General features: G+C 51.0%; 12 protein-coding genes across 12 annotated transcripts; 5 read left to right on the forward strand and 7 right to left on the reverse strand.

The window, feature by feature from the left end:
- Positions 1-276: 276 nt before the first annotated feature.
- Positions 277-1560, reverse strand: cwc2 (active spliceosome conformation promoter CWC2; the record flags this gene model as incomplete). Its single annotated transcript, XM_058457756.1, has 3 exons — positions 277-747; positions 802-1163; positions 1230-1560. The coding sequence occupies 3 exons, from the start codon at positions 1558-1560 to the stop codon at positions 277-279; spliced, it is 1164 nt and encodes a 387-aa protein (XP_058304655.1).
- Positions 1561-1835: 275 nt separating this feature from the next.
- N7498_010701 (uncharacterized protein) lies at positions 1836-3472 on the forward strand (the record flags this gene model as incomplete). The annotated part of the gene is made up of 10 exons (XM_058457757.1): positions 1836-1864; positions 1921-1949; positions 2003-2017; positions 2071-2095; positions 2152-2473; positions 2530-2639; positions 2689-2834; positions 2896-2953; positions 3015-3179; positions 3265-3472. 10 exons carry the CDS (start codon positions 1836-1838, stop codon positions 3470-3472), a joined length of 1107 nt encoding a protein of 368 aa, XP_058304656.1.
- Positions 3473-3658: 186 nt separating this feature from the next.
- On the reverse strand, positions 3659-5014 carry cpa1 (carbamoyl-phosphate synthase (glutamine-hydrolyzing) CPA1; the record flags this gene model as incomplete). The annotated part of the gene is made up of 1 exon (XM_058457758.1): positions 3659-5014. The coding sequence occupies one exon, from the start codon at positions 5012-5014 to the stop codon at positions 3659-3661; it is 1356 nt and encodes a 451-aa protein (XP_058304657.1).
- A 736-nt stretch (positions 5015-5750) lies between these two features.
- On the forward strand, positions 5751-6547 carry N7498_010703 (uncharacterized protein; the record flags this gene model as incomplete). Its single annotated transcript, XM_058457759.1, has 2 exons — positions 5751-6261; positions 6306-6547. 2 exons carry the CDS (start codon positions 5751-5753, stop codon positions 6545-6547), a joined length of 753 nt encoding a protein of 250 aa, XP_058304658.1.
- A 178-nt stretch (positions 6548-6725) lies between these two features.
- On the forward strand, positions 6726-8570 carry N7498_010704 (putative C6 transcription factor; the record flags this gene model as incomplete). The annotated part of the gene is made up of 1 exon (XM_058457760.1): positions 6726-8570. The coding sequence occupies one exon, from the start codon at positions 6726-6728 to the stop codon at positions 8568-8570; it is 1845 nt and encodes a 614-aa protein (XP_058304659.1).
- Positions 8571-8733: 163 nt separating this feature from the next.
- Positions 8734-10569, reverse strand: N7498_010705 (uncharacterized protein; the record flags this gene model as incomplete). The annotated part of the gene is made up of 5 exons (XM_058457761.1): positions 8734-9536; positions 9596-9995; positions 10086-10149; positions 10208-10350; positions 10420-10569. The coding sequence occupies 5 exons, from the start codon at positions 10567-10569 to the stop codon at positions 8734-8736; spliced, it is 1560 nt and encodes a 519-aa protein (XP_058304660.1).
- A 212-nt stretch (positions 10570-10781) lies between these two features.
- Positions 10782-12019, reverse strand: N7498_010706 (putative DnaJ domain protein Psi; the record flags this gene model as incomplete). The annotated part of the gene is made up of 3 exons (XM_058457762.1): positions 10782-11078; positions 11137-11813; positions 11872-12019. The coding sequence occupies 3 exons, from the start codon at positions 12017-12019 to the stop codon at positions 10782-10784; spliced, it is 1122 nt and encodes a 373-aa protein (XP_058304661.1).
- A 1145-nt stretch (positions 12020-13164) lies between these two features.
- cp1 (putative carboxypeptidase S1) lies at positions 13165-15054 on the reverse strand (the record flags this gene model as incomplete). Its single annotated transcript, XM_058457763.1, has 2 exons — positions 13165-14865; positions 14923-15054. 2 exons carry the CDS (start codon positions 15052-15054, stop codon positions 13165-13167), a joined length of 1833 nt encoding a protein of 610 aa, XP_058304662.1.
- Positions 15055-15832: 778 nt separating this feature from the next.
- Positions 15833-17781, reverse strand: N7498_010708 (putative poly(ADP)-ribose polymerase PARP; the record flags this gene model as incomplete). Its single annotated transcript, XM_058457764.1, has 6 exons — positions 15833-16102; positions 16162-16256; positions 16321-17157; positions 17254-17454; positions 17508-17615; positions 17682-17781. 6 exons carry the CDS (start codon positions 17779-17781, stop codon positions 15833-15835), a joined length of 1611 nt encoding a protein of 536 aa, XP_058304663.1.
- Positions 17782-18401: 620 nt separating this feature from the next.
- N7498_010709 (YbhB/YbcL family Raf kinase inhibitor-like protein) lies at positions 18402-18983 on the reverse strand (the record flags this gene model as incomplete). Its single annotated transcript, XM_058457765.1, has 2 exons — positions 18402-18805; positions 18860-18983. The coding sequence occupies 2 exons, from the start codon at positions 18981-18983 to the stop codon at positions 18402-18404; spliced, it is 528 nt and encodes a 175-aa protein (XP_058304664.1).
- A 3164-nt stretch (positions 18984-22147) lies between these two features.
- On the forward strand, positions 22148-23858 carry N7498_010710 (nucleic acid/nucleotide deaminase domain-containing protein; the record flags this gene model as incomplete). Its single annotated transcript, XM_058457766.1, has 2 exons — positions 22148-22607; positions 22666-23858. Coding segments are annotated over 2 exons (1653 nt in total), but the record flags the coding sequence as incomplete, so codon positions are not given.
- Positions 23859-24707: 849 nt separating this feature from the next.
- On the forward strand, positions 24708-26737 carry N7498_010711 (S9 family peptidase; the record flags this gene model as incomplete). Its single annotated transcript, XM_058457767.1, has 3 exons — positions 24708-24784; positions 24868-25581; positions 25630-26737. The coding sequence occupies 3 exons, from the start codon at positions 24708-24710 to the stop codon at positions 26735-26737; spliced, it is 1899 nt and encodes a 632-aa protein (XP_058304666.1).
- Between the last annotated feature and the right edge of the window lie 814 nt (positions 26738-27551).

Here is a 27551-nt window from a genome sequence, read left to right on the forward strand (position 1 = left end):
ACGACGGAGTTGATTTGGCTTCGGTCTACATGGGACCTATTGCATGTTCTCATCATACGGGGCGGACATTGTAATTTTATGTTCAAACTATCATACATCTCCTCTCTTGTTTATGTTTTAGCGAGTGCTCGGGATGATACCCCGTTTATGAATAACGCCAATATAACGAAGTTCGTGCATGTGAGGCCCAGAATCGTCTTTTGATGAGGTATCGCTGTTTAGTGCATTAAGAATCCAAAATATCATGTAGAGCCTTGAGAGGCTTGCGGTGCAGACTCAGTCGCTGTCGTCGTCACTTCCGTAGGCAACCAACGGCCCGGAGGCTTTGGGCGCTGCTTGAGTCCTGACATTTCCACCGGCAAGTCCCCGCAAAGCTGCCACCGTTGCGCTCGAGAAGATCCCGCTCTCGGGCTCTGGTGCCGCAGGCGCAACTGCAGTCGTCGCAGACTCAATCATCAGCGGCTGCTCGGGTGCTTCGAGCTCACCAGCAGCGGGCTTCGAGCTTTCCAGCTGCCGTGTGCGCGCATGCCACACATCATCCGGTACATCATAGCCATCCAACCCAAAGCTACCCTCAATCTTCTTCCGCTTCTTCGCCTCGGGATCACGGCCCTCAATCTCGGCCACGAAAGCCGCGGGAAGTGCCCGACGCACCGCCTCCGCAGCCTGCTCTTCCAATCGTCGTGCCTCTCGCTTATGCGCCATCGGGTTCGGGTCCACTGTCGCCCAGCGGACATTCAGTACTTCCTTTGAGGTTGTCAGTAAACGTGTCATGCCATGCGATTCCAACGCTCTACTCACATTATTGTCCAAGCTCTGGTGAGACATAGCTTCCTTGGCGAATTGCGCATTCGCCTCATTCGAATACGTCACGAAAGCGACACCTCGTCCCGTCAAGACCCGCGTGCGCTCAATCTGACCCCACTCCGCAAAGTGTCTCGCGACCACCTCTTCGATGTCATCGGTGACGTGGATTCGACCAACATACAACGTGCGATTCTGGCGGGTGAAGGATCCCACACCTCCCATATCATCGCGATAATCCGAGTGCTTATCTCGCCCGAAGCAGTCCACGTTCGGGTTGAAGAGGTCGTGTATCGTCGGTAAGCGATGGAGGTATTCGCACTCGGGGCCCTTGAAACAAGTTCCGTAGGCGAAGAACACTGGATAAAGATGATGTTAGTCCCTGCGTGTGATAGTTGGTACTTGGGGATTGTATAGGCACTTACGGCAAAAGAACGACCCGGGCACTTTATCGGCGCGCGTATAGCCACTGTCGCGAGCGATGTTGCAGCGGCCCGGAGCCGGCGTGTTGAGATCTTGTTGATCGCCGCGGTCGCCGCCAGACCATTTGGCATACCAGATGTTAAAAATCGTGCCCGTCTGCGGAGGCGGCTCGGACTTCACGAAAGAAGGGTCGACCTGTGTCCTGGCGGGCCTCTTCTTCCGGCGAATGATTTTTTTGGTCTTCTTGACGACAGTGGTGTCTGCGGCCGGCGCATCGTTGTCGGGGCTGTTGGAGATAGGTGCCTCTTCGGGCTCAGCGACTGTGTCCGCCATGGCTGTGAATTTGTAAAGGAGGTGTCGAGGGCAAAAAGTGAGGTCGAGCTGCGCGGCGAAATGAAGGTGCTTACATAAGGCTTGGCGGGTGCGGATTTCGCGACGAACAACCTTTGCGGCGATTTTTAGATACTCGCGAGACTCGGGGATCTTGGGTTTTGATTGATCGGGGTCCAAGTCAGTTGTGCTAGTCTTGAGATATCCAGCACAAGCCAGAAAGATCCGAATAAAGGCTTCAGCGAGAGCTTTGGCGAGACGCCTCAACCGCCGGCAAAATGGTGAATATCACGGAGAAGATTAAGGAGTATGTTCACCCCGGAGAGGTATACATGGATGAAATACTAATTGATCACACCACAGGATTGAGGATGAGATGCGCCGGACGCAGAGTAAGTCATCTCAAAGCCAGAATTTGCATCACCCCGCTAACAAAGCCCCGCAGAGAACAAGGCGACAGGTATGAGGTTCTACCAGCAGATCACGCACAGAAAGAGAACTAACAATCCGCAGAATATCATCTTGGTCTATTGAAAGGGTGAGCACTTTTGATTCCAGATGGCTTTGACTGTATCTTACTAACACTCTCCCCAGAAAACTCGCCCGTCTTCGAGCTCAACTTCTCGAGCCAGTGGGCGGTGCAGGATCTGGCGGTGGCGCTGGTTTCGATGTCAGCAAGAGTGGTGATGCCCGTGTGGCACTGGTCGGCTTTCCGTCCGTCGGAAAGTCCACTTTCTTGTCGAAGATCACCAAGACAAAGAGTGAGGCTGCCTCCTACTCTTTCACCACGCTGACCGCTATCCCCGGTGTTCTGGAGTATGGCGGTGCCGAGATCCAGATTCTGGATTTGCCTGGTATTATCGAAGGTGCCTCGGAGGGTAAGGGACGTGGTCGTCAGGTCATCTCTGCTGCAAAGGTATTTTTGACTTATGTGAAGCGTAAAAAAGAAGCAATATTTAACTGCGTGTCTAGACAAGTGACCTGATTTTGATGATCTTGGATGCTACAAAGCGTGCGGAACAGCGAGCATTGCTGGAGGCTGAATTGGATGCTGTCGGCATTCGCTTGAATAAGGAGCCTCCGTACGTCCTGCTTCTTCTTTGCTCGAGACCCGCACTAACAAGCATCCAGTAACATTTACCTGAAGATCAAGAAGGCTGGGGGCATGAAAATCACCTTCCAGGCACCACCCAAGTACTTGGATGAGAAGATGCTCTACAACGTGCTGCGCGACTACAAAATCCTCAACTGCGAGGTGTTGGTGCGAGATGAGCTCGGTGAGTTTTCAGTTTTCACTCATGTCTACCAGAAGGCCGGACGACTAATTGCCTGTTCTAGCTACGATCGACGACTTTATCGATGTCATTATGAAAGATCACCGCAAGTACATCCGCTGGTAAGTACCCTCTCATCTATATCTAACTAGCTGCCAATGAGCCGTTCTAATTATGTGCTAGCTTGTACGTCTACAACAAGATCGACAGCGTCAGCCTGGAGTTCCTGGACCAGCTGGCCCGTGAGCCGTACACGGCCGTCATGAGTTGTGAGCTTGATCTCGGCGTGCAGGAGGTTGTCGAGCGGATCTGGAAGGAGTTGAGACTTATGCGACTTTACACGAAACGGTATGTGATTCGATATGACTTGATACAACCTGCTTGCCTTGTTGAAAGTGTTTTGTTTGGATTAAATTCTAACTGTGACCTGCAGGAAGGGAGAAGTGCCTGACTTCAGCGAGGCCCTCATTGTGCGCCGGGACTCGACCATTGAGGACGTGTGTGACCAGATTCACCGCACGCTCAAGGAAACATTCAAGTACGCCATGGTGTGGGGTGCCAGCGCTCGACATGTGCCGCAGCGCGTGGGGTTGTCACACACGGTAGCAGACGAGGATGTGGTGTCGATAGTGGCAAAATAGAGAGGGTATTACTACTTTATAGCCTTGACGTGATTAACTACGAAAAACTAAAAGGAATGAAAAAACTTCAAATGACCTGAATTCCGATTTACCACCAATAAGAACCAAAGTATGAAAAGGACGTAGATGTCAACCCGAATATACCAAATTTAACAGTAGCCGAACTCCGCACGAGGACATGGTCGCTTAGGCCGCAACGGCGGCGGCGGCGGCGGCGGCCACGTTCTGCATGCCGACGGTGGGCTGAACACCCACACGCTCCTTGGCGAGGAGGTCCACGAGCAGAGGGCTGGGGCGGCTGTCACGCTGGGGGTACAGACCAGCCTGGCTGTTCTTGTACTTCAGGACGCTGTCCAGGTAGATGTCGAAGAGGTAGGACGAGTCGAGGGGACCGCCCTTGGCCTCGGGGTGGAACTGGGTGCTGAAGATGGGGCGAGACTTGTGGATCATACCCTCGTTACTCTGGTCGTTCAGGTTCACGAAGTAAGGCTTCCAGTCCGAAGGCAGGGTGGAGGCGTCGACGGCGTAACCGTGGTTCTGGCTGGTGATGTGGCAACGGCCGGTGCTCAGATCCAGAGCCGGGATGTTGTGGGCCCGGTTACCGTACTTGAGCTTGATGGTACGGCCGCCGGCAGCCAAAGCCAACAGCTGGTGGCCAAGACAGATACCGAAGATGGGGACCTGAGAGGTCTCCATCAGACGCTTCAAATGGTAGACGGTGTCCTGGCAGTGAGTGGGGTCACCGGGACCGTTGGAGATGAAGACACCGTCGAAGTGGTGGGCAACCTTGTGGATGGGGTAGTCGAAGGGGAAGACCGTGACGCTAGCGTCGCGGCCAACCAGGCTCCGCAGGATGTTCTCCTTCACACCGCAGTCGAGGACAGCAACGTGGGAGGTAGGGTTCGCAGCGCTGATGTGGAAAGGCTGCTTGGTGCTGACCTGACGGACCAGGTGGATCTGCTCGGGATCGGTGAAGGCCTCGTCCTCGTTGGCGTCATACTCCTCGCCGACGGTGATGCGGGCAAGGGACGAACCCTGTTCACGCAGATAGGTGACAATGGCACGGGTGTCGACACCGGAGATGGCGGGGACACCCTCACGCGCGCACCACTCGCCCAGAGACTCCACAGCAGTCCAGTGAGAGTACTGCTCGGCAACATCGGCCACGACGACACCGGCGGCCTGGAGGTTGGGGGACTCGAAGTATTTCAGGAGGCCATTGGGGTCCTTCGCGGCCGAAGGCACACCGTAGTTGCCGATGAGAGGCTGGGTGAAGACCAGGATTTGGCCACGGTAAGAGGGGTCGGTCAGAGACTCGGGGTACCCGACCAGAGAGGTGGTGAAGACGGCCTCTCCGGAGATGTTGGAGCGGGCACCGAAGGACTTTCCGGTGAACATGGGACCGTCACGGATGGTGAAGGTAGCGGGCTCGAGGGCAGCACGCTGGCGAACAGTGGCCATGAAGCGAGCCTGAGCAGGGGTCTTCACGGAAGCGAAGGCCCCAGCCCGAGCGGGCATGGCCTTGAACAGATGCATGAACATGTTTGATTTGGGTGTATGATAGCAAGAAGATGTGAACGGTGAATAGATCGGTCAATTCAGTTGATCGAAGCTTTCCAGAGGTGGTCTAGAGGGTAGGTCAGCATGTGGACGATGGTCAATGACCGGATGGAGATGGTGAGCATACCCGAGATGTAGTCCTGGGAAGTAAAAGTTGAAGGTGCCAAACACATAAGCGCGACTGTGGTATTACCAGTCAAAGAGGAAGAAAAAAAAAGAAGATGTTTAGTGCGACATAGGTGTAGAAGTGGAGTAATTCGAGGACTTGGGGAACTGGAGAGAGAGAGAGGAAGAGAAAGCGATTGTCGGAGAAGACCTTTTCGTTGACTCAGTGCGGGCACGTGCTTCACCGGCTGCGGCAGGCCAATCAAGAGCCCGGTCCGACATCGGCGTACCTTGATTCGACAATGAGACGGGCACATCATTTCTAATTCGAGTTTAGTCGGACTAGCTATCAGCGACGATTCACGCATCATTGCCGTGGCTTGCCCCAGCCACGGAGTACATACACACCGCCATGTAGGTTTGTTTCTCCTTGGCAATACTACGCCGGTGTTTTAGGAATGCATCTCGGTGTATTTCTCCGTGCTACCCGACCGGAACATTTTTAAAAACGTCAATTGGAATAAATAGAGACGTGGAAGGAAATGAAAATGGAAATTGAAATGAGAAAAGTGGATGCTAGACCGGGCAAACTGTTAGTAAACGGAAGTGGAAAATGCTTATCTCGCGATATCTCGCCATTGCCCTAGGGATCGGCCTCTCCCGAACCAGCAGCCGGGCCACATTAGGCCCGCAGATGACCCTCGAAGATCCCGGCTGTGATGGATCAGGTCTCGTCGACCCAGACGGTCGCTGCAATGGCGATGGAATCATCCACGACCCGACCCCGCGGGACCGTGAGGGCTTCGAGTTTGAGAACCCATCCACCGACTGCAAGTACGTGTCACAAATGCATATTTGGGACTCCTTCAAGGATTTGGAAAAGGACATGAGCAAATTGTTCACCCTGATCCACAAGAACGTCACCTTCACCGTAGTCGGGCACCACCCAATCGCCGGGCGCTATCATGATCTGCTGCATTTCTACGTCAATGCATTGCGGCGGGTCAGCGTGCTGTTCTTCGACCACGCCGACAAATTCAAGATCCACCCACAAGCCATCCACGGCGGGTGTAACAGTCGGTGGTCGGTTCAGGAGATCCAGTTCAAGGGCGTGATGAATTCCGGTAGGTAAACACGTCCAGTGGCGAACGGGTCTGACAGGCCATAGGCGACGTGTTCGACATTGTCAATGTGTGGGTGACCCGCTGGTATCGCAACCAAATGGTGGAGATTCGCACGTATATCGATGCACCGCGCATTATGGACGCGCTGCACAAGAACGAGATTTGGTGGAATGGGACCACCGTGCGTGACAATCTGCAGTACATGCCGGGGCCGGCGGGGATGCCGGATCTCAAGCAGCTCGAGGGTATGATGGGCTATCCCGACGGTCGAAAATACGATGACTGATGGTACGTCGATGAATTGAACATTTCCAACGCTTGTACAGTCATCCAGGGTAGAGTGTGGAAGCGTGAAGTGTAGTGTGAAAGGGTCCAACTTTGGAATGCGGAGATCGGTTGTTTTTCGGGGCGGAAACTTACGATCTAAGATCTAAACTCTCAGTTATACCCCATGCGCCAACACAATGTCCGAATCCACGCCGCGCAAGCGGTCGCGTGCCGCCTGTCTCTCCTGTCAATCGCGCAAGCGTAAATGCTCCGGCGAGCAACCATGCACCACCTGCGCCCAGGCCGGCGTCGACTGCCACTACAGCACGGCCCCGCGCAAGAAGCGCGTCAGCCCCGTGTATAATCGGAGCTTACCAGCACTGGATGAGCGCCAGCGACTCCCTGATGGATGGCCCAATCGACCACCTCCAGTCAGTATTGCCGGCAGTGCTGCGTCTCCGACCTCTCGCGTAAATGATTCCCGCGGAGTGGGCCATTCCTTGGAGGTTAACTCCGGGGCGGCTTTCGTTCGCAAGCTCGGTCTGCGAATTGACCCAGCACACGCCCCAAGACTTCATTTGTTTGCATGGAACGTGGGCGAGAGGCGTGTATCACCGGATCTCTCGCCATGGCCCGTCACGCTCTCGGCACCGGCGCCAATTACCAAGATCATCTCGCAGGAAGAGATGCGGCGCTTGGCAGCTATCTACTTTGAGAAAGTTGATCCATGCTATGCTTTCTTGGACCGGAAGAGTGTATTTGCCCATATTGCACAACGCTGGTCGGAGACTACAGTACTAGCTGCCGAGTCGCCAGAGACCCAGCCCTACGATGCTGTGCTATGCGGCGTCGCTGCATTTGGGTTCTTATTCTCGCGCCGCGAGATCATGCCTACAGAGCGAAAGCTCATTGAAACGGCACGCTTGCTTCTTGAAAAGTCCGTTCTTTGCGCACAAATACCATCGGTCGATATCGTAACCGGATGGGTCCTTCGAGCAGCATATCTACGCATGACAGCCTCCCCACATGCCGCCTGGATGGCCAGCTGCACATTGATGCATCTCATCGAGGCAGCAGGCCTACACCTAGACACGCCCGACCCAGAATCAACGGACCTCGTCCAGAATCAGAATAGAACTATTCCCGACACGAGCGACCCAGACACCCGCCGCCGACTATTCGGCATGGCCCGCCACCTCAACACCTGGATATCCTTCGACCTAGGTCGCTCACGAGTCATCCTCCACGGCGCAACAGGATACACCCAAAACACCGAACCCAACAACGCAACCCTTCCCCGGACATCACAACGAACAGACATCTTCCACCTCCTCCCCCTCTCCGAAAGCCTAGACCCAACAGGCCCAGCACCCCAAGACCTCCCAGAACTCGAAACAGCCCTCACCTCAGTGTTAGACCTAGTCTACACCGAACCCTCCTTAATCCTAGTCCAATGCAACCTCATGCTCTGCATTTACCGCCGCGTCCGCGCATTGAACGCCCACGCCCTCCTAACGTCCCGCATCCTAGATCGCGTCCTCGCCCTCGCAGCTCGTGGCCTCCGCGCAGCACGAGGAATGGTCGCGGCCACATCACCCTGGCACCAGGTCGCCAACGTGCCCTTCCAGGTCGTCTGCACGCTACTAGCAATTGACAACCGCGCCGCGCTGGCTCTTCTCCCTGATGCCATGCGTACGCTAGGCGAGGTTCTAGCGACGTACGATACGTCTGTGATGCGCGAGGCGTATTCAACGGCGTACTTGCTTATTGCGCTGCATCAGCGGAGGAAAGAGGATGATACCCGGGTGTTGGTGGATGTGTTGAGGGCTAATGCGTCGGCGATGGCTCCTGAACCTGAGGTGGTGACTAGGGATGGGGTTGAAAGTGAACCGTCAGCTGGATTGGAGATGGGGCCTGTTTCGGATGCGGAGTTGTCGTGGTTGGGGGATTTGATGATTGATATGCCTAGTTTGCAGAACTTTGATCTGGATCAGTTTCTTATGACGGATGTTCCGTGGCCGTTGCCTGAGATGGGGATTTAATAGGCGTTTCTATTTGGAAGGTTTTTTTGATTGGGTTTGTATGTTTAGGTCACTAAATGATGTGTCTATGGAAGAGTATGTATGTATTGCCCAGCAATGCTTGTATAAAGTTGATATCATGATACCCGTGAACGCCAATGGAAGAACGATATTCAGGAAAGGCTTACTCCTTCTTGACATGTCCGTCTGCAGACCGTGCAGGCCTACTCTCGGCGCTAACACTAGCCGACCAAGACACGCGAACAAGGCGCCACAACACCCAAAGGAAGCCGAGCAAAATGGCAATGCAAGTCCCCAGCTCAATGTTCTTCGCCTTGAACAAGCCCTCGCCCGTGAGCTTGAGAACCGGTACATCCACCGACTCGACAAGATGCTCACCCTTGGGATGAAGCTGATAGAACATGGTACGCGGGCCAAACAAGCCGTCCCAGCCTAGGTTCGTGCGGTCGAATGGGTTAACGCCCATCTTGGTTCCATCCTCTGCAGTGCAGGCCCAGAAAACGACCGGCCAGGGCACATCCGCGGTCTGATACCCCGATTCAGAGGGAGCGAGGTACCGCAGATGCAGGGGGATAGTAGCCGTCCAGTTAGACTGGAGCGAGTCCGTGGATGGGGTAGTCAGTTCGAAAAGCCAGTTCGAGCCCCAGCGTTGAACAGCCCAGTCTGGAGCTTCAAGGTCGGTTTCTCCCGCGACAGCTCGCAGTGCAGCGAGATTGTGTGATTCCAGGAAGAGCGGGTCGCTTGTTCCAAGCTGATACTGGTCCCCGAAGACGGCGGACGGGAGCGTGAGGTATGTGTGTAATGCGCAGGTTGCATCGCTCGGTGCTGGGGGTCGTTGTACACCAGACGGGGTAATGGAGATGGACATTGTCGGGTGAAGACCCGTTGGAGTGGAAAAAGAGACGACGTATCCTGCATCGTTGGGGAGTGGGTGGTGCCGCGAGGGAAAGGAGAACATGGTGGGTTCTGTTATAGTCAGTTACTGTTCTGACCGTGGATTAGGATGAAGCCAATATCGAACTTACTCATTTTCTTGTCCTGTCCAACAACAGCCAACAGCCCGCCCATCTTGATCTCTTGCGGCTCGATGCCTGGTTCGGCACCCAGAAGCCCAAACTCAACCTGATCCGCACCAGATGCAGGTTTCTGAATATCTTCTGTCCATCCTCCATTAGGCGCACTAGCCCAGAGAGTCGACACCGTCAGGGCGTGCGAGATGCTATCATAGTCGATGTCGACCGTCTCGGCAGTAAGCAGCGAGCTAGCATGTTTATTGCATTCGGCACCGCCGACCTTGCGCTGGCTGCAAGCAGAGCTCTGGATAAATTCGACAAGAGGTTGTAGGGAGGGGAGCTGTGCGTAGAACTGCAGGGAGGCCGACGCGGCGAATCTGGTGGATAGGAGCGGGGGCGTGATGAAGGTGTCCTACGCGAGGGCCGTTTTAGCAATGTTGATCCAGTAGAGTGAGACGTTACAGCGACATTGCACCGCTAGAAGAAAAGGGGATCAATATACCTCAGGCTTCGTGCAGTCCACACCTGCTCCAAACACCGTGCGGAGCAACGAGCACAGCGCCTCTCTATACCACCATCCCGTCAGTTCCCGCCCGATCTATTGTGAAGAGAAAAGCGACTCACGAAGTCTGCTCAGCCGCTAGAGGGGTATAGTGTACATGCAAGCCGGGCGACACTCGGCTGGCCAAGGGCGTCACGGCATCGTAGGACCGTTCGGTTGTCCACCGAAGGCGGAGTTCGTGAGACTGTTGGAGGACGTCGCGGAGCTGTAGATTTAACACAGGTTAGCGCCGGGTCTTCTCATTGATTGAAATCCGGTGTGCTTGTCTGCTCACCTCCTGGGGAAGGTCGTCAAGGCCGAACGTAACGCGGTCCTCGCGGGCGGCGTCCAAGCCGCGGATCGCGAGGGACTTGGAGGTCAAAACAGCCTGGTTGGCCTCAAAGGGCGCCTCCGGGCGCTGAAAGAAGGTAATCCTGCGCTTCATGATTACGGTATGGAAAGAGTGCAGTTGAGGAAGTTGATTTCTCCAAGTTCAGGTGCTTCTCCGCATTCCCCAAAATGGGTTAGACTATGTACACGGCTCGTTTTGAAAACGCGAATTGCCAACCCCCAACGCCAACATAATAATCATTGCTGTCATTACCTCCCAATGAATAACGCTCAAACTAACGCCAGAATGTATGCTGATAAGGACTTTTAAGGAAGCAGATCTTTGAGGATGTCTTTGGTGTTCGAGTCCAAGCTGGTCGGGAACTTGACCTTGACCTGCACGACGAGGTCGCCGCGCTCGCTGGGCTTCTTGGACTTTACCATGCCCCAGCCGGGATACCGCTCCTCATGTCCAGGTTGTGTCGGTCCTGGCTTGGACACGCGGATGGACTTGCCGTCGATCGTGCGGACAATCCGTTCCCAGCCCGTCAGAGCTTCCTTGAGGCTGAGTTCGACGGTAGTTATGAGATCGTCGCCCTTGCGAGTGAAATCCGGATGTGGTACCTATTGATTCCGTTAGAAATGGACTCCGGGAGGTTTCGAGAGGGGGAATATCACATACCTCTTTCACGATCAGGTGCACATCCTGGCGGCCGCCTTCTTCCTGGTCGCCCACGTTCTTGTACTTGATCTTCGAACCGGGTTTTAGACCGGGCTTGATGGCTGCCTCCAGTGTAACTTCCTGGACGCTACGCTTGCCGCTGGGGTCAAACGCCTTGCTCTTCGTCTTCACCTTCTTGGTCACACCATTGAAGGTTTCTTCCAGTGTGATCGGCAGGTCCTTTTCAACAACGGTCGGTTCGGGGGTTGGGGCGCGGTTGGCTTTCGATGAGAATCCTCCTCCAGCGGAGGGACGGCTACGGAAACCACCACCGCCGCCCATACCTCCAAGCATGGAGAAAATGTCATCCTCATCAAGTCCACCCATGCCGCCGCCGCCACCGCCTCCACCGCCGCCGCCGGCCTTGGCGAACTCGCGGAAGATATCGTCTGCGTTACTGAATCGGAAGCCACCGCCACCACCAGGGCCAGTGGAGAAGTGGAATGTGCGCGAACCGCCGCCGCCTGGCATGCCGCCGAAGTTGAACCCTCCGGGCATCCCACCGGCGCCAGCACCACCACCAGCTCCGCCGCCAGGCGAGGGTGCGGGGCCACCGCGCATGAGGTAGTCTAAACCGAACTGATCGTAGACCTTGCGTTTCTCGGGGTCGGAAAGGACTTCGTAGGCTTGAGAGACATCTGTAATAGCAGTGAGTAATCGATCCATGAGGGGGTTATGTTCGAGTGGTGGACATACCTTTGAACTTCTCAGCGGCTTGAGGATTGTCTTTGTTCTTGTCGGGGTGGTGCTTCAAAGCTGCCTTGCGGTAGGCCTTCTTGATTTCATCCTGGGTCGCACCAGGTTTGACTTCCAAGGCATCGTATAGTTTGGTCTCAGCAACCATCGTGAGTTGTGATTGCGGGGTTGAATTGAGTTTTGCACTAAAGGGGCAAATTCAGCGCGAAATGGCGGGAGCTGCGTGTTTAAAAACCAAGGATCCTGTCAGAGTGAACGGATCCCCGATGGCGCTTTCTCGAATGAGGTAGAAGTTTCGGTGTGGGAGTAGCGGGATGGGGTATAGCGCGGTGAAAGTTGGGGTAAGAGCGATGGAGTGGGAGATAGACGGAGTTGCACGGGAGGAAGTGGTTATCTCTGCAGGAAGGAGGGCTCGAGAAACTTGAATGCTTTGCACCTGGTCGTCTCCAGGTGAGTGAGTGACGTGTGACGTCGAAGGTTGACGGATCGAAGCTTCGAGAAGCTTCCCTGCCGTCCTGCCGCCGCCGTGGCCCGTGGATGATTGTCTACGGGGTGATGTTGATCTGGACAGTCTGGAGATCATTCCTGCATTTCTACAAGTGTCTACAAGTGCATGCAAAGGTATTCGCAGGCAGAGGAGCAGTTGACAGCATCGCGATCCACGACATCATCGACGGGAAGGCCCCACTTGGTTAGTCACCGATTATGTCAGTCCGGATCCACTTTTAAGGTTTAGCCTACTTACTCCGGGGTAGAAATGATATTAGATAGTAGAAGCTAACGTACCGAAGGGGAGGAGGAGTGCCGAGTCACATAGATTTTCAATATGGGACTACGCTCAAAGGAAGCCGGACTGGTCCTCGAGAGGCTGTCTTAGCACGGGCTTTTATTCATAACCGCCACAGGAGAGAGATTCAAGGCGCTATGATAGATGTACATACACAAAGAGGAATCAAGGCAGTCACTGAAGCACAAAGGAAAAAGAACATCTTGAAGAAAGGTTTGTAATAATACATAAGTACGGGGACATCAATACCGTAAAGACATATGGAATACAACAACATTGGAAGTCATAAGATTGAGGGAAAAGAAAAGAAAATATGCCTCAGTTCACGTTAAAACTCGCCTCCGAAATATGAAACTCTTTCTCTCATTTGAATATTTTGGGATGGCAAGCGCACATTACTGCAACGGCTATGATCCCCAAGCGACATAGAGTGTGCTTGAAGTACTGGGATGTACATTACTTCTATGGTATATACAGTACAAGCTTCGTCGAGTCAAGATCTCTATCTACTGCGATGGCGCATCCAAAACAATCCAATCCTTGATAATCGCCGTGCCATTAGCCACACTGGCAATCTGATCATCCGTGCACGTCGCCTCCAGAGCAAGAATATAACACAGCGGACCAGGGCTTTCGAGAACCTCGTTCTTGATATGCCAAGTCGATGCTGGGCCTTCAGTAGAGTACGACCTGTTGCGAGCGGTATCAATCTTGCCGGTAGCCAAATCACGATTGAAAAGTGCTCGGTGGAAGATATGATACGCAGTCTCGGGCTGATATGCAGGGACCTCGTGACCAGCTTCGTAGACGCGAGTAAAAGAGAAGTTGCCATATTGGCGGACCTGACCACCGACGTAGGACTTATTCGTGTGAAGTGGTGAGTATCCGGCATCACGGAAAGCAGCCGCCTCGGCGTGCTCCACGAGCAGACTCACATCCTCACCACCGATCCAATTGCATGCGTAATCGCGATCGCCGTAGACGAGGGCCACCTTGATTCCAGAATCCAGCACGTACGCAAGATCATCAAGGTAACCGTGTACATCGGAGCGTGGGTAGTCGCCCGTCGACGAGAAGCCAGCGTAGACACTGTCGGTAGACTCGGTGTAGTTTATCGGCACGCCCAGCGCACCTTGTACCCAGTTCTGGTTGAGATACCCCAGGAAGTAGGATGGGGGGAACGGGTCTGGGTTCTTGTGCGTGATATCGTAGTAGCCTCGGTCTGAATAGGTAACATAGGCGCCCTCAACCTGGTTACTGCAGAATTTATCGGCCTTGTGGCATGCTTTATTCACTGTCTGGTTGTTGCCGTGCATTTGTGGGTCGCCCTCTGCTGCCAGGGCACGGCATTGCTCAATCAGATCCTTGCATCCGCCCGCGCGACTCCATGCATCTATGGCCTGGTTGTAGACGGTTCTGTTGATAGTCTCGATGTCGTAGGTGTTGTTGTATGCCATCTTGGGGTATGATGACTCCTGTAGAAGGAGATCGACACAGCCGTTGATAATTCCAAGAGTATCCAGGTGGATATAGTGGGATTCAGAGGCGGCGGTGATGGCTCCCGTTTTAATCTTCTCATTCTGCTTTTGGAAAAAAGCAGTGAACGCTGGGCCATAGCGACCGCCGTAAGACTCGGTCCAGATGCTCACACGGTCATCCTGCGGCTTGTACTCGGGGAATTCAGTGAACCAGGTTTGCGCAAAGTGCCATAGGGAGCGGGCTGCGTTTTCAGTACCGTTGGCAGACGCCTTGGCCTTTTGACTAGTAGTCGTGCCGACGTAGAAAGTATTGTTCTGGACAGGGATGCCGTGCTCCCAGTTGGACACGTTCCAGGCGGCGCTGAGCTGGTCGAAAGTGCCGTTGGTGGCAACGTCGTAGCTGAAGCCGACCTGATTAGGTTGATCGATGTACAGCATGTTGACGTAGTTGTTCCACGACCATGGGTTGAGTTCGGTCGAATTGGAATCTGCATTTACCAGGCATGGGCCGTTCTCCTGCATGAGACCGATCAGGGACGAGCTGCCGGGTCCACCATTCATCCAAATGGAGAGTGGGGCATTCATCGGGTTATGGCGAGCCTCAAAGAACCAGAAAAATGTGTTGATGGGGTATTTCTGCTCGACATTTACATCCTCCAGTGTCCCTGGAGGCAGGTGGACGTAGCCTGAATATGATTTGACGCCCGGGCTGGTTTCGCAGATACCCGGCTGTACACTGTTAGTACCTGATTGAATGCAGCGGTCTAACGAAGCCATTCAAATCACCTCTTTGTAGGATATCTTCACGCCTTCCTCATGTTTAGAGTGAACGACCTTCAATCCGTCAGGTGCCGGGGGGAAATACTGGGCCGCGGCGAGGCCGGCCAGCGAGATGGCTAGCCAGTTAGTGAGGACCATGGTGGCCAGCAGGAAGTAGGAATAAGATCCAGAGGAGATCCATAGCGGGGGAGCGGCTTTAAAACGGGAGCGGAAAGCCCGATGAACCGGAGATTGGCGGGAGGTGCAACCGCAGTGGCTGGATAAGGGTGGAGCCGATACCAAGGTAGAGCCATGGCCATAGTCTGCAGCTTAACCACTTTATTGCATATCAGGGAAGGACTGTTAGAATTATTCGGTGGCTACGAATAGGTACGAAACACTCCATTCCCTAGCCTCACAGATCCGAGCTATGCACCGGAGCTCCGAGTGGAGTCTACAGATCCCGATCTACACGTGCCTTTGGGAATGTCAACTGACAAGAACGTGTATCTGATAAACTAAACAAAACCACAACATCTAGCACTATTTCTCATCGTTATCCTCCCAATACCACCCCGTCCTCCATAATTCAGGTCCCCTGATTGAACCCAGAAGACACCATAACAAGCGTGGACTCAATCAATCTTGACATGAAAGAGATATCGGTGGTGAACCTGAGCCGAGTGACAGACCACGTACTCGTTGCTCGTCTTCCATGTCGTATTTATCGCGATTGATTTTCTCTTGTACAGATCCGGCATTTGGATCCCTTGGAGACTCGGATGAACGCACTTGGCATCGCGCCATGAGCTGGGTGCTAGGTGACCTTGTGCGAAGACTGCACAGCTTTAGTTGCTCGCAAGCATCTTGTTTGTCGCATTTCCATGATACACTGTGCAGCATAGCATGGTGTGACCGACCTCAACTTCACAAAGCGCTAACAGAGCTTCTTCTCCGGACTGGCAATGGCAATAACAGAGTGCTTGCCCGCAAAGTCGCTGAAGTATATGCCCATTCCAAGTATGCCAATAATGTCACGGCCGTCCGCATTGACTCGAAGCCCTTGACTCAGGATCCCTATGAAATTGGCCGAATGTGACCCATGCCAAAGAAGTCGTCGCTGGCCGGACATGGACTTGTTTTGTTCAGTCCAGGTCTTAAGCCTTTCGGCCTGTCCAGGATTGTCGAGTTTCAAAATTTGGATGAGCTGGAGACAACTAAATTTGAGAAATACAACGTCATATAGGCACTGATTGAGCTGCTTACCTTGCCGGTCGGATAAGTCCAATGCGCTTGTTTATGTGGGGGTATCGCTTCGAAATATTGCGCCAAGGTTTTGTATTCCTTGGAGTTTTTGTCCACTAGAATCAAGAGTCAACATTATTCTAGCCACATCATAAGTTGCCAAAAGAACAGAGAATATACATGGGGCAATTTCTGGCAGCTGCAATCTTCGGTGGACTAGATGGAGCATATTGCACTCAGAAATCTCAAGAGGCGAATTCACGATGGAATCAAGAGCCATCACGTTCTCCAGATATTGAAGAAGTTCGCGCTCTCTTTCAACCCACGACGAGTCGGTTGGTATTTTGCGGTTATTGGCAAACATCAAGGCGAAGTAGCATCGACTCAGGAGCGAGATTGCTGTGTCTGGGACAGGACTTGGATATCCCGCCGAATTCTTGGAGAGTTCGCAAATTCTGTTCAGCAGTGCATATCCAACCCGGATAGTGTGCTCAGCCACGGATTCGCTGTTGATCTTCAACCGGCCTTTGGACAAACTGGCGAGGGTATTTTTGACTTTGTTGTTTGGGCCGAAAACCATGCTCAGTACATTGATAACCGAGCCAGGGAACGTGGGAGTCAACTGTGCGATGCCTTTCGACAGCGTCGCTGGACTGAATTTGGCTTCATCCTCATAACAGCACGGAATAAAGATGAACCTGTCCTTTATCGGATCGTTGTGGCGACTGGACCAAGATAGACCGGTGTGTTGCTCGAAAGTTCGCTCAAAATTTTCTTGCGCTGATTGCAAGTCACCGCTGCCCATTGAATACTGTCTATTAGGGAGAAATGGATTTGATGTCGGGGCCCAAACCCAAGTGTGACACATCTGCGTCTTGACGTTGAAAATAATCTGCATGCGATGAACAACGGCATCGAAGATGTTCGTGTCTTCCCCAGGAGTTTCCTGTGACACGTTCTTGACAAGGGTTGCATCCAAAATCACACCCTCATCATCGATCCAAACAGTGCTTCCCTCTAGAACCACGAAAGCACAGATGTCAGAGGTGCTGTGAAATGATTCCATGCGGGATACTCACTGTCCACAGGAAAACGCTCATCAACAAGCCCCACCAGCTTCCAGCAAAACATCCTTCAGCTTCTTGAATCGGACCTCATTTTTCTCCGGGTCCTCGTTGGCTTTTCGCTTTTTGCTTTCCTTTGGAGTAGTGAGCAAGAACTCTGTGGTATCGATCGCTTTGCCCGTTTCAAGAGACTTGAGAAACCACTCGATTGACACGAGCTCGCAGTCCGTCTTGGCGATGGCTTCCTGGGCTGAAAGTGAAGTTTAGTTAGAGTCTCGACGGGAGATGAATACCATTGCATACCCTTCTGAGTTGTGAGATGTTCTTTTGCGGTGATGAGATGGGTACATTGGGAGATGCTGAGCGTCTCGAATCTCCCTCCAAGCTTCTCCACAGCATTTTTGATTTGACCTGGAAGATTGTAAGCTCGTACCGACCCAGGCGTTTCATACAAGGGTTCGTAGTAGAGATACTCACTATGGCTTTTGCCGGGAAGTTTACCACTGACTCCAATTATCATTCCCGCGAATGAGGTGGTAAGCGGCTCGATAGCCGTTCCCTTTCCCTCCATGGCCATGATGTTGGAATTTGCTGTAGGATGGGCTGGATAAGGCAGGCAAAAAAAAAGAGGTTCAGGAGTTGATTTCTATCTGCCTGTTCATAACTGCCACATTCAATGTTAGTCAGGTGGAGATTTCACTGTATGAAAACAAAGAGGCTGTATACATGAATTGCGCGTTATTCTTTCCCTCTTTGAGGACCAGAAGTGGCATTTGCCAACTGACAATGGTGGAGGATACATGGCAGCTGCAGCAAAGTAACAATGAGAATACCTAGACTCGTTGCTCTGTTTGTCCTACTAGCAAATGCTCTCACCCTCTGGGAGTGATGGGGAGTGCCTTATCTGAGAAGAAGGGAGTGCAAGAATAGCTGCCCCTGCTCAGACAAAGGCCTCCATTGTGACAGACAATATCGAAAGAAAATTACAGACATGAAAAAGAATAGAAGGAAATTTAATGCGATTCAATTAAGACTAAGTTGAGCAAAGCTGAGCAAAGCTGAGCAAGTATTAAGCATTGAATTTCGCCGTAGCGAAAAGAAAGCAACGAAACAAAAACCACCACGGGCTCCCCCTCGAGTACCCGGAAAAGTGTCAGGTAGTACCGCAGAAATGGCCGAGCCATGATTGCCCCACGCCTAGTTGCTCTCGAAGAAGTTGAAAGCTAGCACGGGGCCCAGGTTGATCTCCTTGGCCCAAGAATCGAGGTCGTAGCGCATGCGGTTCCAGTTGCTCAGTTTCTTGCCGTCAGCAGGCGCATACTTCTTCGCATCGAAGCCAGCGGGCTCCTCGTACAAGAAGAAGATGTAGCGGTGAGGCGAGCTGCCAGGCGGGGGAGCAGGCCCGATGTAGTCGGCGACGAACGGCCCGCTGGTGTCGAGAGTGGACGACTCGGTGGCCTTGACACCAGGCTGAATCCAGTGAAGGATGGGTCCCAGGATATCAAAGGAAGGGAACGGAGCATCGATATCCAGACCGACGACCAAGTAGGTCTTGGAAGCATCTAGGCCCTCGAACGAGAGCTGTGGGGGCGACTGGGCGTCTGTGGGGCACGTCAGTCAATCATCACATGGAGGTGTTGTGACACCGGCCTTACCGGCGCGAGGAATGTGGTCGCCAGGTTGGACGTTATGGTGCTTGCCAACAGTCAGGCCCAGAACCTTGGACTTGTCATGCTCGATGAGCGACAGAGCCGCACTGACATGCTGATTGGTAGGCATGTTGAGGAAAGTTGTGGAGGGGAAAGAAGTGGAAGGTTCAAGAGATGAGGGGCAATGGAGATGTCACCAAAGTCAAAAAGGGCGAGCTGAGAAGAAACAAACATTCTCAGGCTTCCGGAGATAAGCGGAGTTTGTGTGACACATCACGTCGATCTGGTTCCTACTGTTTTGAATGAAATAGCTATATGTATTGGTTTTATCTAGCCAAATGCTTGTGTTGATTGTTATTGTGTTCGCGCCTGTACAGATTCATGTTACGAGTACAATGAGTGCTATGAATACAATGAGTACAAAAAGCATTTGTGCCGGCGCCTCCTCGCCCGTTGTGGTTTAGCACCCGCCCCCACCGCCCCAGTTCGGGTTTAGCTCTTCGTGGGACTCTTATAGGACTTTGTCTGGGAGATGGGACTGACCTCGCTTTAGTCCCATAGGAGTTGGTGAGGTCTAATTCGGTTACCACCGTCTGCAATAATCTACAACAGTTCGGCGATCCCGGAGCTCCTTCCATTTGAGTGGGCAGATAGCACAGTATCATATTACTGATGTTAGAGGCTCTCTATGAACACCTGTTAGAAAAGCCAGATATCTACCCCAGTGAGATAGCAGTTTTTCTATGGGATTAGTTTGATACATATGTAACAACTCCTAATATCAGAGGTTGATCTCTAACAGATGGTCAAAGAAGGCTGGATACATGGCTCCCTTTTGTATCGGACCCTAAGGTAGCCTGTAAGCTATGGCAGCCTTAGTAGTTCCAGTGTGCCATAGATATTTAGGGTGGGACCAGATATCCATTAAGCCTCCTAAAACCCTGATTGATCTGAAAACTCTAGTTTTGCTGTTATTTGTGACGATGGGATTGACGATGGACCTGAGAACAAGAGCTGGAGAACTGGCCAGGAAGGAGGAGGGAGTCTGCATGGGTTGCTTGTTTGACAGTGTACACTAGGCCCATTTCTCTCTTCCCTTTTCAGCTTCGTTGTTTTCGTTGAATGATACCCCTTCTTTGGATCTGATCGTGACATTATTATAGCAATTATTAGCTAATAATATAAATTCCTCTGTTATTAATCTTTTCCCTTGAGAGAAAGGAATGATCTGTACTAGTGAAGTTAATCTGCCTCTGATTAGACACCAGCTCCCATTCTATTTCCTCCCTTGCTGTGAAGGGTTGGAGTGGGGCGCTGGTTTCACCGCCATTTCCCTTTGACCAAAAGATCATATAAGACAACAGACCGCCGTCTGTTGCTCGCAAGCGCACTATAAGCAAGGATAAGGCACAACCTTACTAAATAACCATGCATTAGCCTGTTACACTTGCATTCCATTTGGTATGCAAGGGCAATCATTTAGCACGGATATCTTTACTATATAAATATAGACCGGCTTATCCTATTGTTTGCTTTTGTAAATTTTTAACCCTTCCTTTAAATACAAACTCCATTGAAAGACTCTACTTCCAAGATGCGTGTATCATCCCAACTGTGTAAGTTCTTATTACCTAGGTTTACTTGCTATTTACCTTTACCTAATTTCTGAAGATAGTTCTATGTGTTTTGTTTCTAGCACCTAGCATTGCTGCACAAAAGAACTCGGATTATTCCCAGGTGAAGAAGGAGGGTAGCTCTGCCAATAGTGGTACACACTCCCTGGGGTTCAAAAAGCATTAAGCAGCCCCCCTTTACTAATTGATAATTTGCAGTGCCTGGACATTTATCTCCTGAAGCAGCTTCAGCTAAGCGTTCAACAAGTGCACAAGAGGCAGTCTCTCGTCTAGAGAATCAAAACAGTTAGTCTACCATTATTTATCTTACTATGACCCCCAGGGCAATAACCGGATGTTCATTGGATATTGACCTTGATTCAGACTGTTGGATTTGTAGCTATCCGTGCGATATTTACTGCTGTGATGACGGATATCCCCAGTGTTGCACTACTGGTGGTCAGTGTTCCTGCTGTGACAGGTGAGGGACTATCGATGTTCCTCCGGATGACTATCATTACAATGGGTGACTAGGTTAGAATATTGGTGACTATTGTCAAGAGAATCATGTGATTGTGGCCTCTGGAGCTCCTATTTTGTCTAAGGCAGATCCTTCTTTTTCCCTATTCTTAGCAATTTATCCTCTATAATTAACCATCATTATACAAGCTAAATTCGAGATTGGCTTCCATGCCTTACATAGAGAAACTCTCTTAAACCCCCGATCGGGTGAGTAGGGCGGCAGGTAACGTACATTAGCTTTACCCCCGCATTTAAACACACTTGTTCTATACTGTCGGAGTGATGAAAAGATGCGTTAGGCTCAGGCCACCTTCCGCAATGCTGTAGAAGCTCTTCAATGAAGTCCTCAAAAACTGGAGCGTCGGTCGAGCCCCAGAACACTCGTGATAGGATGATACCATCCTGGTATGCGGAAAAACTCTGGTACCGTTGATCGCAATGGATATTGGAGACCTGGCCTGGCGCAGTGCCGAGCAGTGACCAACCAGTTCGCCTAAAGCCAACCCGTTTATCACACCCAGACTTGTCGATATACACTAGATGGGAGGAAGTGGTGGTCGGCGAAAGAGCAGTTGAGTATGGAAAAACACCATTCAGATTAACAGCAGCAGCAGGAAGGGGAGGTGGCGGAAAATGGAAGCTAGTAAAAAAGCAACTGATTTTCTCCGCTAAACCCAAGGACAAAAATAGCAGAGAGCAAATACGTAATGGAATTCTCCGGGTTAAACACGGGCAATCTGCACAGAGGGGTGGTTGGTGACGAGTCGTGAAATTGATGATCGATAGCGATGAGCGAAGATCAAAACAGGCAGAGAATGACAGCGATGACGAAGCAACTGCTGTTGCACGTAGAAAACCCGAGGTCAAAAATAGAGAGGTGGAAAAATAGAAGGCAAAAACAGAGGGGCAGAATCTGCTGTTTCACCAACTGCCCTCTGAATTGTGACTTGGAGCGAGCGCTTCTGTCGGAGTACGTGCATTTGGTACAAATAACTCACTCCACTTCGCCCACCCGCCAATCGTTGGCCTGCATCTCGACGCTGAAGGGACTAGGCGAATCGTAGTCCCCCCTCCCTACGCTAATAGAGAAACCCTATCTTATCGTGCGTAGAACTATGCATGTGCCAGCTCACCATCAGGTACTTAGAAACCTGCAGGTGCTTCCCGCCAGCTCATAAACCCAGAGTTCCCCTCTCCGCCGCTCCAGAGCGCTCCGCCCGGCCCAGGCACTATTCTTCGATCATCGAGTTTCATGGCTAAGACAATCCCATCCCCCGCAACAGCATGTGCTGAGTATATCGCTCTCAGCTCCTTCTTTTATCAGATCCCTGCTCCAGTCGCTCGAAATGCAATTAATCAGTCGTCAATCGACCAAGAGAATTACGTCTTGCCTTTCTCTAAAGAGCGTGGGCTAACCGAAGTTCTTGCATTCCTTGCGAAGACTAAGGATGGGTGGGATCATATACCTGCGGTTTGCGTAGAACAGAACCCACCTGGAACAGTTTTAAATGTCATCCTAGCCATCAACAAAAGCACCTACGCTGATGGAGATGACATTCTACAAAAACTGAAAAGAAGCTTTAAAGGCATATTCCACGTACTTCATGATTCACAATATGGTTAGTCCTTACTATTTTGCATCTAGTGATAACCTTTAACAATTTTCCAAAATTATAGACAGGCCCGAGCTTCAAAGGGAAACTTTTGCGTCAATCCTCTCAATGTGCTCATCGCGGGTTATATCCCGATTGCGACTCGAGCGGAAGGCAACTAAGAGACCTATTCAAGACCTCCTGAAAGAGGCGATATTTAGTATTCGACGGATTAATCCTCAGAAGCTTCACAGCAAAGACTTATCGGTCACATCGTCATCATTCACCTCAGAGGCAAGCAAGGTCATACACCTAGTTGATCGATGGTTGAAACACCAAGCTCTGGATGAGCTAGGTGATCTGGTGGAAGGAATACATCACTTGCAACAAACAGCGCCACGCTTTTACGATTTGTTAAATCTAATCTCGAACAATGACATAGATCCGTCCTCGAGATCCAGTTTATTTAACATCATCAGAAAGGTCTCAAGGTACTGGGAAGCCGCTAGGGAACTGTATCGTATGGCAAAGAAATTTCCATTGGTCCGGAATATGAAAATTCAACTGGCAAGCCTGCCCCAAAAGGCATTCGAAGGTCAAATAAACTCCATCGAGTTCTCTGACCCATGTTCGTGTCTATCTAGGCTTGGATTCGTCAAGGGGCAACGAACTGTGTCTCAATTGTGCCACAATTTAAAACTTGATCAAAAAGCTGCCTTTACCAGGTATAAAGGAGCCCAAAAGGCTCTTTCAGCACCAAAAATCCATGCTAAAATTCAAATCATCGCCTTTTGTGAAATACAAGCCCCAAAGCTGTTTCCACGAGTGGTTAGTTCAAGCAAAGACGCGTGCTTTCTCTGCAACACTTTCATTCAACTATACGGACGAATGCATACTCCGAAAACCCATAGTCGGCTTTATCCCGGCTGGAGACTCCTAAGTCTGCCGAAATTTAGAGTCCTCCAGCAGAAACTCAATAAAAGACTTATTGAAAGTCTTCAGCACGATATTTCTCTAGGCCTAGTTCAGGGGAAGCTGCCTATTCGTCCGTTTCCCAATGAAAGCACCCTTCTCACATTACCGGCTTCGTCAACAACGGTGAGTATAGCAGAGCTTATTTCAGAGATCTCAGAAGGAAAGATTTCTTCGGTTGACTCGTCTATTATCCTGTCGGACGATTCGCCAAAATATAACCCTTCATTAGCAGTCAGCCGAATTCCAAGCACTAAGATCCCTTCGGATAATTCCGTGAAGACCGTTTACCTGCTCGAAGGGGAACTGGTCAATGATTTTGTGACACACAACAGACCTCTTCATCTTTATATCACAGAATCTCTTGAAGTGAACATTGGACTCAAGGATGAATCAACTTACGCGACTAGAAAAGAACCACTGGGGTATAGTATCAAAAGATTTACAGCCGATAGCATCAAATGCTTAAGGGAGACATGTCCTGTTATTGATGTGCGGCAGCTCGAGAGTGAAGTTTTATGTCCGTTATCGGAAGATAATGCATTTTGTCTTGCCGCTGGGGATGTGGTGTTGAGAATCAATACTCATGGATGGGCTGGAGAGAAATAGAAAGTGGCTCGTCAGACGCCATGAATTACGTAGGGAAATGATGCTTAACACCTGGGTGAAAGAAGTTCTAAATAAGTCACCGAAATCAATGTGCGCTAGGACAGTGTGGGACGTCATAGGCCTGCAATAGAAAAGCTGAGGTACGGTAATGCGAGTTGATAAGAGATTTCTATAGCTAGGACAAGAAGAATTGAGAGGCCTAAGAACTCCTATACAGTAGTTTTCGAAATCACCTATACCGCCATACTCTTACTACTTGATTGTTGGAAAATAACTCCGGAGGACGCTGACCCGTTTTGCTTACCACCTCATAATCCGGCAGTACTGTCATCGTAATAATTGGATTGTCGTAAATGAGCTATCGTCATGGTTTAGTAATATTACACGGAACCATCCCGAATGTGTTGTAAATCTGGCAACCTGGTAATATCGCCTGCTAGCGCTTCTCACCCCTCAGTCACGTTTTGCTAATTTCCCCTCATTTTCCCCTTCGTCACCCTCTTCTGTAGCCAAAGATGAGATCGCAGCAGCCTCAAATTGCGCCATATGGCACCTGGAGCAGCCCTATATCAGCTGATCTGGTCTCAGGAAGTACTGTATCATTCTCCGAGCTCCACGTTAATGTAAGTCAGCTTGGCACAACAATTATAACATGTGGCTGACACGAAAAGCCGAAAACGGGTGCAATCTATCTCGTGGAAGGCAGACCAGCTGAGAAAGGAAGGTGCGCCATCGTAGAACAACGGGGGACGGAATCAATTGATATCTTGCCCTTAGAGTACACTGCTCGAAGCAAGGTGCACGAATACGGTGGTGGTGCCTGCACCGTCAGCCCAGATGGAAGTCTGATCTTTACAGACGCCAACACGAATGGTGTCTTCTATCTCAAAGCAGCAAACGATGTGCAACCGATCATCACCGCTTCGGAACAGTTTCGATACGCGGATTTCGACGTTCATCCTCTTCAGACAAACTTGATTCTTGCTGTTCAGGAAGCTCATTCCGGAAATAGTGTCACGAACACCGTTGCACTTATTAATTCAGATGACAAGAGTGTTACGAATATTTGCCAAGGAGCAGATTTCTATTCGACACCAAGGTTCAATCATGACGGGACGAAAATTTGCTGGGTTCAGTGGAGTCATCCTGATATGCCGTGGACTGGAAGCGAACTTCACATTGCAGATTGGGATGCTGCAGGTCCAACGAATGCAAAGCACATTGCCGGTAAAGCTGCCGTGGAAGGTGTCGGGCAACCTAAATGGCACGAAGATGGGTCATTATTTTTCACCACCGACCGTACTGGATTTGCTCAACTGTATCGTTTAAACCCTTTATCTTTGGAAGTACAGCAACTTGTTTTACCAGGATGGGAAGAAGCAGACATTGCTTGCAAACGAGTATTTTCAGCACTTGGGAAGTAGGTATCCGATTCTGTATTGAAGGCATCTAGCTAACTAGTGGACAGCAACTCATACATTATCTTGACGCCTACTCAGCTTGTAGTTTCTTCCACCAAGCTCGCCACGGATGCGCTGCTGCTTATAGATCTTCAGACTTCCAAAGTGCTGGAGTTCTCGCTCGGTCTCGTCGATATTCCCCTGAACTCGATTCGCAAGATCTCAAGCACCGAGTTCGTCGTGATAGGGAGTACTGTGACGTCTCCGTCAGCACTATACCTCGTTGACATATCGAAACCATCCGAAAAGGTGCTACTTAAATCTTCCACCGCTATTCCACTGTCACCCTCGATATACTCCATTGCCAAACACATTACGTTCCCTCGAACACAGGGAAAAGAAACAGGCGGCGTTGCTCATGCAATTTTCAACCCGCCCCATAACCCATCTTACACTCCTATCCCCAAAACCAAGCCCCCAGTCATAGTCTCCATTCACGGTGGACCAACGGGCCACGATGCGCCAGGCTTGAATCTCGGAACCCAATACTGGACGTCCCGAGGTTACGCTTATGTCCATGTCAACTATCTTGGTAGCACTGGATATGGACGCAAATACCGGGAGGCCCTGAATTATTCCTGGGGTATCAAAGACATAGATGATTCCGCATCCTGCGTTGCCTATCTTGCGGAACAGGGTCTCGTTGATAGTACCAAGGCCGGCATCGTGGGAGGAAGTGCAGGTGGGTATACCGTACTTCAATCACTGGTTCATTTCCCAAAACTGTGGGCCGGAGGGACCAGCATGTGTGGGGTCGCAAACTTAAAGTCCCTGATGATGATGACCCACAAGTTTGAATCGCACTATCTTTTTGCTCTCCTGTTTCCAGAAGATACGCCCGAGGAAGAGAAGGAGAAGGTTTATCGGGAGAGAAGTCCTGTCTTCCATGTGGAGAAAATTGAGAATCCGTTGTTGATATTGCAGGGAGATGAGGACAGGGTGGTGCCTCTCGATCAAGCTGAGGAGATGACACGGGGCTTGAAAAGCGGTGGAAAGGATGTAAAGCTTGTTGTGTTCCAAGGAGAAGGACACGGGTTGCGGATGCAGGAGAATGTGAAGACTGCCATTTTGGAGGAGGAAGAACTATGGCGGAGGACTTTGCTTGCGCTGGAGTGAATTTCTTAGACCGAATTGCGATTTCTTCCTCAGATACAGTGGTATTCAAATTCAGTCATACTTTCACACTTGATCCCGGAATATACCTCCCCGATTTCATAATGCGGATGGTATCATCGAAGCGGGATGACCGGCCCTGCACCGGCATTTTCAATACAAAAAAAGCGACAGAGGAACTCGAGGGCTATATTTCCTTGTGGTACAGGCTCTGAGTCGCATTACAACCCTAGAAGGCGAAAGAGTAATGGGCCAGGGTGCTTGGTTGCCGCCTAATTAGGGAAGGCGGGGACGTATCCGGTGTATGGCCTGTTGTGTAAAACACGTTTTTTGTGGTTTCACAGCCATATTGTAAAATACAACGATTTATCCAGGAAGCGGTCTGGAAAGCAGAGCACGTAGTTTAATCTGCAGCCGATCATACCCTTACGAACTATTTCAGACTAGTCGTGTTCTGTGATCTCAAATATAAAAGGAGACTTTGTCCCTTCATTCCCAGCCGCTACTGGGGTATAGAGAGAATCTCAACAGGTATGCATTGATCTGAAGTTTTCACTCTACATTTCTATGTTGTATTTGCCGAGTACAACTGCCAGAACATGCCTCGCCTACTCAAAAGCTCTTGCGGTGCTCCGACCACCCTCTCCCTCTAGTCCGACCACACTTTCGAAATGTCACTGAAGATTCCGAAGCTTGGAATCGTCTAAGCATGACGTAATTCTATTCTAGGATACTAAGATATAGGGTCCATATCCATGAATTTGGGGGCTCTTCTCTCTCATCTCGAAGTATTCTAGACATCGACGTGGAGACAAAC

This window comes from Penicillium cinerascens (assembly GCF_028974065.1).
Source record: "Penicillium cinerascens strain IBT 15544 chromosome Unknown scaffold_4_segment0_segment1, whole genome shotgun sequence".
Classification (NCBI taxonomy): Eukaryota; Fungi; Ascomycota; class Eurotiomycetes; order Eurotiales; family Aspergillaceae; genus Penicillium; species Penicillium cinerascens.